Raw genomic sequence first — 14,419 nt, forward strand, 5'->3', positions numbered from 1 at the left:
AGAAGGAAAGAGTGACAGAGAGAGAAATTGGGCATTTTCAAGGGCGAGTTTCTAAATCAGGCTCCCTCCCTCTCATGGTCCGCAAGCATTGTACCTCTGAGGAGGAAAGCTGGGGCTCTTCTCCTCGTCTCATGCTGATAGCTCCACATGAGCAAGGAACTCACAACGATGAAATTTTAAGTGAATGAAAGATTTTCTGTCAGCATGGCACTCTGTGGAGCTGTCTCTTCACTGTCCAGCCTGTCCAGCCTGCTCTTCTGTTAAGTAGAATGTGACACAGGGCCCCTGCCCACCTCCCTTGGCTCCTGTGGCATTGGGACAGATGGCCCAGGCATCCAGGCGTGGAGCCGGGCAGGCAGCGGAGCCCCCCAGACCTCCTGATGCAGGCAGGAGAGCCCCTCTGCATAGCCTTACCTCAGACAAGACACAGGAACTGGGAACAAGGGCGGAGGGATGCCCCGGAGGAGACTCACACTCCATGTCCTTCTTTTATCTCTTTGAATTCTACAGACCGTGCTTCTATGCTAGCAGTTTCTGCCCACGCATCGTATTTTAAAAAGCCCACTCTTCGATGGAAATGGACTGGATTGGACACCGTAGTCCCCGGAAGCAGCGGCCCTAGAGAGGGGGGGGGCCGTCCTTAGCGGTCCTTTCACTGCTGCAGTCACTGTCATGGGCTAATGGTGGGGCAGGGGTCCTCTGTGGAAGAAGGGATGTGAAGAAGGCCTAGTGCACAGTCACTGCCCTCCGGAACTGGGAAGAAAATCTGGATAACTTTGCTTATCATGTTCCCTTGTGGTCATTAATATCCTTATTAGATTTCTGCGCTGTTATATCTTTATTCCTTTCTTAAGCTCTTTGGTCAATTTCTAGATGTTGTAGCTGGTACTAGACCCATAAAACACAATGCAAACGTTAGAGAAGGAGGCACAAAACACGAACCAGCTGACATGCTGAGGAGCCTGCCGGTCGCCCCCTCTCCAGCTCTGAGGGCCCCACTCTCCCTGCCCCCCCACCTGCCCCCACCACTGGAAAACCTCTGAGCTCTCACCTCACACACCCTCCCCCATCTCATTCCATTCTCCAAAATGCAAGGGGAACAAAGGTGGGGACACAGCCTCTGCGCCCAGCTTCCTTCCCTTATCTAAAGACGCCGCCTATAGACCGTGGAGAGATGCCCTCAAGGGTGGCCTCCGCTCCTTGCTCAGGCCGTGCCAGTGTTATCTGGGCAAATACACACAGCACAGAGGTGAATGCAGCATACTTTTGGCTCCTCCAGCCAAAGAAGAGAGTTTGATACCTTGCAGGGAATGCTTCTGCTAGAGACTGATTTTTCTCCCTTGGGTTAGGGCACTGCCTTTTCCAGGACCGTCTTATAAGGTAGCAAGGGTTCAGGGGGGTGGGAATTGAGCTGGGGAGGGGTCCGGGAGGAGGACAGAGGATACCAGGTCTTTCAAAAAGCTTCCTCAGCTGCCCCGCTTTGCAGGAGAGAAGCTAGCTTCCTTTCGTGGGGAACAGGGCTGGCCGGGACGTGGGTGCTAGTGATAACAGGGCACGGGGCCCATGGGAATGAGATGCAAGCCAGCCCACTTCACTGCTTGCCCAAGGCTGTTCATGTCCCCACACGCACCAGAAGATCCGAGATAAACCCCGAATTGAGCAGCTAATGCAGCATCGGCTGACCTCCCCAGCCCTCTCTCCAGGTGCATGCCGAGCTGCTTCTGTTACACCAGCTTCGCTGTTACACCCTCTCTGCCGGCCCTAGCTGCCCACTCCTCCGCAAGCTGTCTGGAGGCCCTTACTCTAGATGGCATTCCTGCTAGGACAACGATGCCTTTCGTAAGATCTCCGGAGTGGCGTCTGTAGTCATGGGCAAAAAGCTCCTAATCACTAGAGTCCTCGAGATAAGTCTCTGGGCCTTGCCTTCTCTCCATACGGAGTTCACTGTGGGGTCTTGGTGCTGAAACTGCCTCCATCAGCCTTAGCAACCAGGACCTTCCATATCACCCAGGGCCAGTGCCAGGCCCGCATCCACTCAGGGCTCATTTGGACACGATGTGGGAGTGAGAGTAAGATTTGACAATGAGAATGTCAGGGTGCTGACAGATTGAATGGATGCTGCCCGTGCCCCAGGCACACCAGCTGATTATCAGCCCTGGTTCAAGTATGCCATTGGTCATTCCCTCCACCACACAGACAGAGGTTCCTGGCCCCTCTCAAGTCCCCTTCTTCACCAGCTTTGGTACTGAGCCCTGGGCCTTGCTCTCGCAGCTCTGGGAGCACGTCATTGAAATGGATTCCTGCTGCCTGTTGAACAAAGCCCTCCCTCCTCTGTAAGGTCAGCATAGACAGGAAGGATTTCCAGTTGCCCTGTCCCATGGTCACCCTCGGGTCTGCTCCTTATCATTTGTTTCTTTGTCCAGATAACAGTGGCAGGTAAAGAATTTCCTTGCGGGGGCACCTGGGCGGCTCAGTTGGTTGGGCGTCTGCCTTTGGCTCAGGTCGTGATCCCGGGGTCCCGGGATCGAGCCCCGAATTGGGCTCCCTGCTCAGAGGAGAGTCTGCTTCTCCCTCTGCCCACTCGTGCTTTTTCTCTCTCAAATAAATAAATAAAATCTTAAAAAAAAAAAAAAAGGAATTTCCCTGCGGAGGCAAGAAATTGCCCTGGCTGACTTGGAGCAGGAAAGAGGATGAAGGGATCGTTAGATAAGGACACTCGTCTCGAGTGAGAGTGCAGCACATGTCGTATTAAACTGGACGTGAAGAACGGCCAGCCCACTGTGTCCATCGCTGAGCTGCCGGCACAGCTCTGCTTCCCAGCCAAGGTGCACAGGCACACGGGAGGACATTACACTCTAAATTGAGGTGCAGAGATGCCACCAACCACAGAGCAACGCTGAGGAAACAGCACCCTCTGCAGGGCACCAGCTGGCTTGTAAGAATCTTGCCCTTTCTGATCTGGGAGTTATGTGGATAGTCGCAGGACAGGGGGGTGCAAGGAGATTGTCCCAGGCCCTCTCATGCCACCCAAGGCTAGAAGGCTATTCGGAGATGCTCAAGTAATTTGAGCTCCCAGAACTTGTACTGACCACCTTTGAGCACCAAGTATGGTGTGTCCAGGGAATTTTGGAGAGAGGCTGAGAGACTGAATATTGAGCTCAAATTTTGAGTTAACTCCATCAATCTCAGCCTGTTTTTCTAGGATCAGTGGCCTCAAGGGAAGGACTCCTTTGTGCAAGGAGATCAATGAGAGACTGAGGGAGACTGCTGTCCTCTCTCAAAGGGAGGAAGACACCCGTGTTCACCAAGTGCCTTGGGCACTTCCCGTAAACCATGTTTTAATCCCTTTAATTCTCGCTGGGGCTCTGAGGCATTCCATCCCTCTTACTGATGAGAAAACAAAGGTTTAGGAGAATTAAACATTTCTTGATGGCCCATCCACTTCCAGGTCTGCTACAGCCAGGCCAGACACATCTGCTCTCCAAGGGCACTGCAATCACAGGGCAGCCACTGATTCCTGGTGGTTCTCGTAGACATTTTGCTCAATCACGGCACAAAGAGGCCAAAGTGGTGGGTTCACGCCCGCCAGTGCCCAACAGCTACCCTGGTCCCACCTTCTTGGTCGGGAGTCTCAAAAGCTGATGCTATACAGCCCAAGGTAGGGATGGATCATCCCCTACTAGTGGGGGAAACCCTCAACAGGTGAAACCCTTAGGGTCAGGGAGTACCATTCTGTCATGGTTCAGGAAAATCATCTTTTTTAAAAAAAAGTCAAGTAATATACTGTCCAACCCATACCGAGCTGGCTTTGTGGAATAGGCGAATATTCTCATGCCTCACGCCTTACGCACCTTCTCTCCCTTGTGAAACCTTCCAAACATATCAGACACCATCCCAAGCTCAAATCACTCTCCTCTGGACTCCACAGAATTCATACACACCTGGGGGCCTATGTGCTGTCCCTCCCACCGAATGGGGACTTCGTTGGGAACAGCCTGGGTTTTAACCCTCCTCTCGGGCATCACCCAGCCTGGTGCCTGGCATGAAGCGCCGTGCATCTTTGCTGATATGTTTATTAATGTGCATGTATATTCCCAGAAGGAAGGGGTCTGAAATACCACAGGAATCTGAAATACTGAGCTGTGTGCCTGTAAAAATGCCTCTGAACCACCTCAGAGACAGACAAGAGAGGGATCCCTCTTCTGAGCACACACGGAGGCATGAACTTTGCCCACCCCCATCTCTCTCCACACCCCCTACCCTCCTGCAGCGCAAACACGGCCCACGGCTGCCCTCTGGTGGCTCTCCAGGGTAATAACAGAAACTCACGGAGATTTGGGGTGGGCTCTTTATTGGGTGGTTATCACTGCACTACAGGGGTCAGCCAAGCTCTGCAGAGTAAGCAGCGTCAGCCTAAGGAATGTGGATCTCCTCTCTCTGTTGATCACAGTGGGCAGGTTTCTTCAGAAAAGCCCCCAAAGCTTAGAAGTGGAACTGGAAAGCCTCAGTCACATGCTGCTTCCATGTTTCCAGGCTGGGCAGCAGGGAAGAGATGCCCATGACGTGCCAGGTCTCCCCATCTGACACCACTGAGGTCTGGTAGGACAGCAGCTGCACGCCTGCCTCTGCCAGGAGGCCTGGAAGTAGATAGGAAAACCGCTGGTTGGCACAGGGCACGGGGGAAGGAGAAGCAAGAGGCTGGGAGCGGGGTCAGAAGCCTTGGACCCCTGTGATCAAAGTTGCAATGGGGGGTGATGGTCTCAGAATCAAAGAGCGAAGAGATGGAACAGGGCACCTGCCCAGCTCCCCTCACTATTCAGAGACTCTGCACGGACACCGTGACCACCAGGCCAGGCAGGGGAGGAATGATCGGCCACGAATTGCTTAGAGCAATCTCCTGACTTGCTGGTCTTCAGTTTCATCCAGACCAAGAGCGAAGGAGAAAAGCAGGGGAAAGTTCCTCTAGTCAGCTGGCAAGGATGGTGAAATTAGGCCTTCTGAGGTCTGCGGACGCATTCTGCCAAACCTGAAAGTGCTCCAAAACTCCCTGTGGCCCAGAGCCAGGGTCCTGGGGCAGGTCCAAGATGTCCATGACTGCTAGAGCGAACGCCCTGACGTGTTTTGCGGCAGTCAGGCTAGCCCCCAGGGCCTGAGGCCAGAAGAAGGAAACCTGCACTCACAGGCTCGGAGTTCCTGGGACACAGCCCTGCAGGCAGGTCCGCACTGCGTGCTTCACGATGGTGAGCGGGCCAGTTAATATGGGCTTTGGGGTTCTACCCCTGCCACGTGGTTCTGCCACCTCTGAACTCTGTATCCCCTTCCCAAATGTTCTGGAAACTGGCTTCACAGACCCTCTGTATGCAGCAGATCCAGAAATGCCCTGAGGGACGGAGTGGGGCTAAAGGAGGCAAAGGTCCATGGAACCATGGAATCCCGGGAGAGACCCCCCTCCCCTGCCACACACACACACACACACACACACACACACACACACACACCTGCTCCAAGGACACAGGCAAGCCCCGCACCCTCCTCACCAATCATGGTGGGTAGCATCACAGGATTAGACGGCTGAGCCCGGAACAGGAGCAGGGGCAGGCCCCTGCGGAGAGGCACCTCTGGTCTGAAGACAGCTCCGTTGAGCGCCTGTAGCACAGGTGTGGTGCCCTGGACCAAGCCCACAGCCTGGTAGGGGGTACCTGCCAGGGCCACGGTCAAGAGGCCTTCCCCACAGCCCTGCTCCCCGGGCACAGCAGGGTTGTGGGAGGTGGTTACCTGCAGGGAGAAGGTAAGGAGGCACAGTTATGCCTCCCAGCTGCATCGCACCCACCATCTGCGTCCACCTAACAGCCAATTTGTAGGGCTGCAGCCTGGTGAACACGCTCAGCAATTCAGGGCTGGAGAAGAGGGCAAATGGGTCCAGCCTGGCACCCCTGAGCATTAGCTTCCTGGGACAGTCCATGGCCTCCCTCAAGAGAGGGCTAGGAGAGGTCTGCCAGGTCCAGGTGAAGGCTGGGAGCTGGGAAGAAGCAGGAAGAGAGGCAGACCTGCCCCAGAGGCCGACCCAGCCTGGCCCCTCCTGCTCACTGCTACTGGAACAGAGTCAGTGGCCTAGTGGAAGGGGGAGCAGAGGGGGGGAGACACAGGAGCTCCACTGCCCATCGATCCTGCCAGCTCCCACTGGCTGAGAGACACAGCCTGTGACCTAAAAAGGGAGCCAGAGTGGAAGACCCCAAAGGGTCGGCGTGAAGGCAGCAGAGACTAAGAGGACACGCTGCTAACCTCCAGAGGTGGCAAGCTGATCAAGAGCCTGGGTGCTGTGCTAAGCAGAGCCCTGGATGGAGTCAGAAGCTGCATGTGCTGGGCCACCTCCCAGCTTCCGGCCGGAGATAGCCCGGCTCCTCGCGCTCCCCAGCGGTAAATGCGGGCGCCGCCGCCCCCTCCCGTGCACAGGGCACAGATACACAATGCACTTCCACGAGCGTTTGGTTCACTCGTAGAGACACTCAGAGGAAGGCGGTATTTCCGCTTGGCAGATGGAGAAAGTCAGGCTGCCTGTCACAGGTGGACGGTGTCAACAGCAGGACCTGCCCCCAGGGCTCCCACTGCCCGAGCAGGGCTGGGAGCCTGCTCTGAAAAAGCAGGAGAGAAAGACAGCGCCAACAGGAAAGGCAAGGGGCCGGGGGGACACGTACATTAAGGCCAGCCTCTTTCACCAGCAGCTTGGCGTTCACCAAGTTCACATCCGCCTGACTGGAAGTGTCTTTCAGGAGGCCGACAATGACTGCGGGGCTTAGGCAGTTGCCAGCATTCTTCAGGGATGTTCCTGGGGACAGAGAAACTACCTTGAGGTCGCTGTTTATTGAGCAACACAGGAGCGACACCTAGCTTCGGGTCACCGACTCCTCACTGCCCTGGGGGCGCCAACCCCAACCAGCCAGGTCCATCTGCTTCCCTCTGGAAGGCCCAGAGCCAGGGACTGCACCCAGTTCCCTGCCTGGTTTCCTCTGGGGACCCCCCAGCTCTGACCTGGCCTATTACCGGCAACGCCCAGGGTCTCACCACCCCCGAGCTCCCCCTAAGTGAGCAGATGCTCAACGGGCCATAGGGAGGACAAGCCTTGGCAGGGTTTAGGGAACTAGAGCCTTCCCCAGTCTCTCAACAACATCTGCACAGGCTGGAGCCGCTGCAAAAGTGGCCAGAGCCTGCCCAGGACCTGAGGACAGACACCTAGGGCGCTGTCCTCGCTCCCGCTCCCCAGCCGAGCAGAGGCTCCTGAGAACCACCCGCTGGGTCAGACCCAGAATCAATCAGACCCATCGCTTCACCTGGGCCTCCCTCCACCCATCCTGTGGTCTCTCCCATGAAACTCTGTCTCTCGTGGAGGTTGCTCTTGAACCCAGAACATGGACATCTTAAAAGCATTATATAAACGTGATCTGTGAAAATCACATACATTTCCCAGTGATTTTCTGTACCCCTCCCCTCAGTCCCCACTGGGTAGCAAGTGAGACATGGAGTCCCAAGGACCAGGGTCAAGCCACTTCCCAGCCCTTCACTGTCTGTGACCTGCTGCAGACACAACCCTCTTCCCCTCCCTCTGCAGTGTCCCCAGCTCACCCTGTGTTACCACCTGGATGGTCCCTTTGGGGGATCCCGCCCAGGCTCTCATCAGGGTCCCCAGAGCTTCTGCCAGACCAATCCAAGGTTTGGTATGTGGAGAGAAGGCGCTTGTAAGGGCCTGGGCATTCACCTGCACAGAAGGGGAAGCAGAGCTGAGGTCAGGAAGAGGCGGGGCTCCTAAACACAGCTCTACCTGGAGAGCAGAAGGCACAGGGCCATCCTTGTTTCAGGTGCCTGGGGGTGGGGAGCGTGGAGACAACTTCCATCAGCCACCAACAAGACAATGACCTGTGCCTTTAGCCTGGGAGAGCTATAGAGCCAGAAAAGAGCACAAAAGGCTAAGACCATCCCAAATTGCCAGAAGGGGGAAGAAGGCATTTCTCCCACCCACTGAACTGTGCACCCCCTCCACGGGACACTGGTTTTCCTGTGCTGGGGAAAGGTCTGGACAGCACAATAGGAAGGTGGGTCTCTGACGTAAGATGGGTGTTCAGTCACGGATCACTTAAGGTAGGTCGCTCCAAGATGCCTGCCTTTTTACTCTATACCTCAACGAAAAAAATGGGGTGTCATTAATCACTCTGACCAAATAGCACGATTTATAAAGCTGGATTCACATACTCTTAATGATCCTATCACTCTTCAAATGTCGGCCCGTGGGGAGTCCACCATGAGGCATGCTGGGCAGCTGAAGGGGACAAATGCCCCTGTCCTTCTAAAGTTGTAAGTCTAGGGTCTGGACAGCTTGATAACAAAGCCAGCTTGTCCTGGGTCAAAATCTGGATTCCACTCTGTGGTTCATGATGGTCTGGCTTTGAATTAAACATTGGCCACTTTCGTGAGTCAACTTGTAAACAGAACCAAAGAATCTAAGAGGGATTTAATTCGAAACGCGGGGTTTGATACGAATCAAACAGGCTGCCAATGTTGGAAACGGTCAAGGAGGCAGGGCGTCCCTGCCGGCACTTCTGCGTGGCCGGCAGCCTGGCTCGAGGGCTCCCATGTCAGGGCTCCCCCAGCTCCTCTCCAAGAGGACACAGGAAAGACCAGCAGTGAACCAGGAGGTGGGACGAAGGCAGGCCAGCTGCTGGGAGCAGAGATGAAGTGCCGCGTGCCAGTGGGCTGGGCTGAGGCTGCAGCAGGTGGAGGCAATGTCCTCCAGGCAGCACCTGTGGAACCCGCCCCGAGGGTGCTCACAGCAGGTCTAGAGAACCAACGGAAGGGCTTCAAGAGTCAGGAGCCTTTGAGCACCAACCTGACCCTAATGCTCGTCTGTGTCTGAGGTTACGACAAAACTGAACTGGAGAGGACACAGAGAAGAATTAGACATTTCCCATGTGACACAAATGTCTTTCTAACAGCAGCCTACTGTAGGACAGCCAGTCACTTTGGGTGGAAACTGAAATTTGCCCAAGTGTAACGACTCGACCAGGAGATGTTAGCTCCGATAGAAGATGGGAACAGTGTGCGATTCCATTTGACGGAGCTGGTGGTAAGGTGTCCCCTTCACGAAAAGGCTGGGAATGCCACCACTACCTAATGACACCATGGTAACTCCCAGGGCTGCAACAGTGAGGGCAGAGACCTGCCTGGCAAAGGGCTGTGAAGGGAAAGGCGCAGCCCTGACTGGCTGACACTGGCCCCAGCCCAAGCCTCAGCTTCTGTCCCAGCGCGTCACCTGGGGAGAGCTGCTCAGAAGCCAGAGGTGCAAAGGGAGTGAGAAAGTGTCCCCCACTCTGAGGAGCCAAGAGACGCAGAGTAGAGAGGGGAGAGGCACACGCATGGACAGGCCAAGCATCGTCATCGACCGCCGTCCTATGGCTGGCCCTGAGGGGTCCTTCAGGGAAGTAGCCGGCTCCCTTACTCTCTCAGGGTGTAGAAGGCTGGGTGGCCTGGAGAGCTGGGCTATCAAACCAGGGCTGGCAGCCTGAACAAAGCACCCTGTGTCTCTCCTGCTACGGTTCTGTCCTCAGCAATGAAAATCCCCAGCTGAGGGTCAGCCAGGAAGGTCAGGGACCAGCCTCAGCCCTGCCCCCGCCTTGTTCCGGGCTGTTTCTCCTAGAGCAGAGCCACGTGAGCTATAGAGAAGCTTACACCCTGGCTTTTGTGTCCTCAGAGAATTCGGAATTTAAAGATACAAACTCAGGAAATCTTAACAACAAGAGAGAACGTGGTTCATTGCAAAAGGGTTGAAACTGGGCTGGAAAGGCCAAGCAAGTCTTTGTGAAGGGGTGGCAAGGAGAGCTATGCTTTCCTTATTCATCTCTGTGTCCCTCAAAGGACTATAACAGCATCTGGTACCCTCTGGAGCTTAAGGAACATCCGAAGACTGACTGAATGAGACGGGACTGGAAGTATAAGTCAGGTGAAGCTTGGAGGAGAAACATGCCAGGGTGAGCTAAAACAAAAAGTGGGGACATTAGGCCATGATTTGAGGACAGAAAGGGGGCTTGGAGGGTTCATTCTGGGGGTGGGCACACCCTGCCTGGGGTTCTAAGATGGACACAGTAAAAAGGAACGCTCAGGCCTAGGAGGTGAGAGAGGGCCCTGACACGCTTCTCCACAGGCCAGTCCCCCACCCGCCGCTCCCCACAGCATCCAGCATCACCCAAGCCACACTCCTTCACTCCCAAGGCATGTGGAGAACAAAGGAGCCTTTCTCTGGAGCCTGGACCCTGGGAAGCGCCACAGGCTCTGCAGCAAGGCTACAATCTAGCAGGGCTGGGCAGCCTCCCTGCTGCAGGCTGCAGCCAGCAAGGCTAGGGACTGGGGCTCCTGCTGCCCCACCCAGAGGGCTGCCTCCAGAGGAGTCCTTATCTTCTGCTCCCAGGGCTGAATCTGGTCAACACCACTGCTCACCAGAGCTGTTGCCATTCCCCAAAACCAAACGCCCTCCCCCACCCTGCTCCTTCCTCTGACCTCTGGACCCCAGCCCCACTTGGCCATACTCACCACGCCCGCTAGAGATTTCCCCTTCACCATGTCCACAAACTGGATGGCGATCTCCTCCCCACAGCGGCTCTGGGCCTCCTTGGTGCTGGCGCCCAGGTGGGGGCAGCTGATGACGCTCTCATGGTCCACCAAGGCCCGGTCCCGTGGTGGCTCCTGCCCAGAAAGGGACACCTCTCGGTTGGCCGCCCAGGGAAGTTGGAGGAGAGGAGGGCCGGGGTGAGGATGCCTTCTACTTCAGTTTTGCCGGGGACATCACGGGTTTTGACAACCGCCTTCCTCGTCAGTGTCCCTCCACAGCAGAGTGGACAGAGCCATGGACGGGATTCACCTCTCGGCTCTGCTTACACCTATGTCCCTTTGAGTAAATCTGTACCTCTGAGCCTCAACTTCCACATCTATAGAATGGGCTAATACTACGTACCTCACAACACTTCGTGCAGGTTGCGAACCAGTAACACAGGAGGTTCTCAGCCAGTGGATGCTGCTGCTCTGTTACGGGTTTTTCCGTGGAGCTCCCCCTCGCCCCTGAAGTCTTATAGCGCTTACAGTCGGCTCCTCATGGCAACAGGCTCTTCATAGGCCCTCTGCACAGCTGCCCCACCCTGGCTCTCACCACGACAGGTGGGCCACCTGGGCTCCTCTGCCCACCCTCCAGCGTCCCTTCCACCCCTTCTGCTTACTGACCACAATGTACTGCCCTTGGGAATGTCACTCAGGCCCCTTCTCTGGCCACCTGGGCCTGTGAGTGCTGCCCACATAGTAGTAAGTGCCACGAGAAGGCCAGAGAGAGCCAGGGGAAGGCGCTGAGCCAGGGAATGGCAGTACAGTGAGGGCCAGCCGCCGATTCACCTTCAAGAAGCGTAGCATCTATGTGAGAAAGATGACCAGGGGTACCAACCCCATGCACTGTGTGCTCTGGGCAGGGAAAACACAGTGAGGGCAACAGGGCTCAGAGAGGGCCGGGGACTTGCCAAGGCCCCACCGCAGGTCACCAGCAACCCTCCACTGCCTGAGCCAAAATCTGTGCTCTTTCCCCTGGATCTGTGATGCTGGTGGCAGGACTTTTAAGAGAGGCCTAGAGGATTCGGGTGGAAATGCACCGTCCATCATTCCATCTGGGGTAAGAGCAGGTGGGGGGATGGGTGAGCAAAGATGGAGTCTCTGTCTCTGACAGAGAGACAGGGAGAGCAGCCCCCACAGGGCCCAGGGAAGCGCTCCTAGCCATTGTCCTCAGGCTGCCTTTCCTCCCCAGAAGAGAGGAAGGCAAGGAAAGCCAACAGACTCTGGGTGGAGTGTCTTCTTGGCAACAAAGACCTCTACTAATACATTAAATCCTGCCCCAAATCCTCAACCTCAGAACAGATTTGCTGCACTGTCCTCCCTGGAGTTACCCACATGGCAGCAGTCCAGGGAGCCCGAGACCAGGAATTGGGTCCTAGCTAAAATCTGGGTTTTGCGAAAGACAACATGGCTGCCTCCACACTACGTCCCACAAGGGCTCCCAAAACCACAACGGCGTTATTTTTAGCAACAGAATTTCTCCTGTTTGCCATGGATGCCAGAGCCCTGAAGCCAAAGGCCTTTGTGCATACTGGGCTTTCTCAGTCCTGGGCCCCTCTGCTCAGTGCCCCCCACCTCCCCCAGCTACTCACCTCTGTAAACACGTCCAGAGCGGCACCAGCACACTGACCAGACTGCAGGGCCCGGAGAAGGGCCCCCTCGTCCACAATCCCTCCCCGAGCGCAGTTCACCACGCGCACCCCCTTCTTGCACTGGGCAAAGGTGCTGTCATTCAGCAGGCCTGGAAAGAGGGAAGAGCTCTCCTGCAGCACCGGTGCCAGAGGCCCTCCCCGCCTCGCCCTTGCTCCTTGCTCGCAGGCCCACAGCCTCTCTGGTCTCAACGCTCCCTTCTCACCGGCTCTGGGGCAACAGTCCCTGTTCTGGATTTAGACCAAACTCAGTTTAGAAACATCCTAGAAGTCCCTGAGATACTAGTGCTTTGAGTAGGTCCTGGAACCAGAAAGGGAAGCTGCAGCCCCAGGAAAAACCCGTGGGGTCACTGGTCGTACCCATGGAGCCAGCTCACCCCACACGTTTCCAGCTAGCTCATCCCTCCTCTGTGTGAGGCAGGGCCAGCCAGCAAAGCATCACTCCGTGCTCGAGGGACCTAGTCCCCGGTGTGTGCAGAAGGCCCAGACTGAGAGCCCACCCTTATCTGGTCCGTGGCTTCTGTGGCTGACCCACAAGCAGGGACACACCTACCTGTGGTGGAGGGCAGGAGAGGTGTGTGCACAGTGATAAAGTCACAGAGAGGCCAGATCTCCTCCAGGGGCAGCTGCTGGACACCAAAGGAGGCCGAGACCTCTGGGGCAATGATGGGGTCATACCCTATAGTCTGGTCAGAAGCAAGAAAGAGACAAAGACATGAGCAAACGTCACTGTTCCTTATTAGTATTGGTATTATTAATAATGGTGGCCATTTATTGAACACTTAACAAGCACTACTGCTAAGCCGTTCCAAATGCCGGCTTACCTCTCACAGTAAGGGTTGCTACTATTCTACTTTACAGATGAAGAAAGTGGGGCTCACACATCAGGAGGGGAAGGCCTAGAGTACAAAGGGAGGTTTGTTTACCTCTAAGCTCTTAACCACGAACAGACGCAAGAGCGGCGTGTGTGTGCGTGTGTGTACGTGCACACACGTGTGTGTATGGTTGGATAAGGTGGAGCTCAAAAACCCCTAGCAAGCAGGGAGTCCGGAGAGGGAGGATAGCCACGTGGGGAGCAGTGATGCGCTCTTAGGGTACAACCAGGCAAGGGAGGACAGGCTGGCTGCAGCCGAGGACCCTCAGGGCCAGAAAACAGGCAGGGGCCCTGACTACTTGTGCAGAGTGAGAAAGAAGCAGGTGGGGGCAGTGGCGCCGAGCAGGGTTAGCAAGGAGACCAAGACCAGTCACTGTTTGGGGGGGGGTGGGGTGGATTTGCTGAAGCACCAGCAGGCAGAGTCTGGTCCCCTCTTGAAGTTCCTTTTAATAAGGCTTCAAATGCATCTAGTCTTAGAAGGCATAACTTGGTGACTTACCACACAGAGGTCTGAATGACTAAGGATGGATCCTTTCAGTAAGGCAGGTTTGACGGGGAGGGGGAGCGAGCACATCAAGAGGCCGGAAAAGGGAGACATAAAGGCACCGTGGATGCGGAAGGACCCAGAAAGAACCTTCTTTCGGGCTGGTGGAGGAGGAGGGGGTCCCCAAAGCAGAGGGACCTCTCCGAGGCTGCCGAGAAGGGAGGGAGATAGGGAGGCAGGCAGGGAACTCGGGGTACAAACTTCATCGGCCTCATGAAACTTGCTAAAGGTCATCAGATACTGGTGAGGGCAAGAAGGAAAGTCGGAGAAGATAAGGCTCAGAAGAAAAAAGGACGCGTAGTCATAGCTAATAATGGCGAACATTCCTTTAGCGTTTACTGTGTCAGGGGCTTTTCAACTCAGACCTGATGGATTAGGCACTAGGATGTCCCCATTTTACAGATGAGGAAACTGAGGCAGAGAGGTGACCCCTCGAATGCTCAGAGGTGGCCGGGGATTGAACAACAAACAAACACAACAGAAGCATGATACTCTAACCATGGCCAACTCAGTGTAGTGGAATTCATTTTTTCCTCCTTTAGGCTTTCCTGTGTTTTTTTTTTTTAAAGATTTTATTTATTTATTTGACAGAGATAGAGACAGCCAGCGAGAGAGGGAACACAAGCAGGGGGAGTGGGAGAGGAAGAAGCAGGCTCATAGCGGAGGAGCCTGATGTGGGGCTCGATCCCATAACGCCGGGATCACGCCCTGAGCCGA

General features: G+C 55.5%; 2 protein-coding genes across 2 annotated transcripts in view; one reads left to right on the forward strand and one right to left on the reverse strand.

The window, feature by feature from the left end:
• HMGCS2 (3-hydroxy-3-methylglutaryl-CoA synthase 2) overlaps positions 1-823 on the forward strand; it is a 16,962-nt gene extending 16,139 nt beyond the window's left edge. Inside the window, exon 10 of the mRNA XM_008706354.2 lies at positions 511-823. The gene's annotated coding sequence lies outside the window, so the exon portion shown is untranslated. The remainder of the gene's footprint in view (positions 1-510) is intronic.
• A 3,507-nt stretch (positions 824-4,330) lies between these two features.
• The window catches only part of PHGDH (phosphoglycerate dehydrogenase), a 29,983-nt gene continuing 19,894 nt past the window's right edge, over positions 4,331-14,419 (reverse strand). The window contains exons 6-12 of the mRNA XM_008706355.2: positions 12,838-12,970; positions 12,228-12,376; positions 10,576-10,728; positions 7,621-7,753; positions 6,696-6,826; positions 5,538-5,775; positions 4,331-4,637 (exon numbers count right to left, since the gene is read on the reverse strand). Coding sequence (XP_008704577.1) covers positions 4,483-4,637; positions 5,538-5,775; positions 6,696-6,826; positions 7,621-7,753; positions 10,576-10,728; positions 12,228-12,376; positions 12,838-12,970 — 1,092 coding nt within the window. The 3' untranslated portion in view covers positions 4,331-4,482. The remainder of the gene's footprint in view (positions 4,638-5,537; positions 5,776-6,695; positions 6,827-7,620; positions 7,754-10,575; positions 10,729-12,227; positions 12,377-12,837; positions 12,971-14,419) is intronic.

The sequence above is a fragment of the Ursus maritimus genome, unplaced genomic scaffold (genome assembly GCF_017311325.1).
Source record: "Ursus maritimus isolate PB19 unplaced genomic scaffold, ASM1731132v1 scaffold_12, whole genome shotgun sequence".
NCBI lineage: Eukaryota > Metazoa > Chordata > Mammalia > Carnivora > Ursidae > Ursus > Ursus maritimus.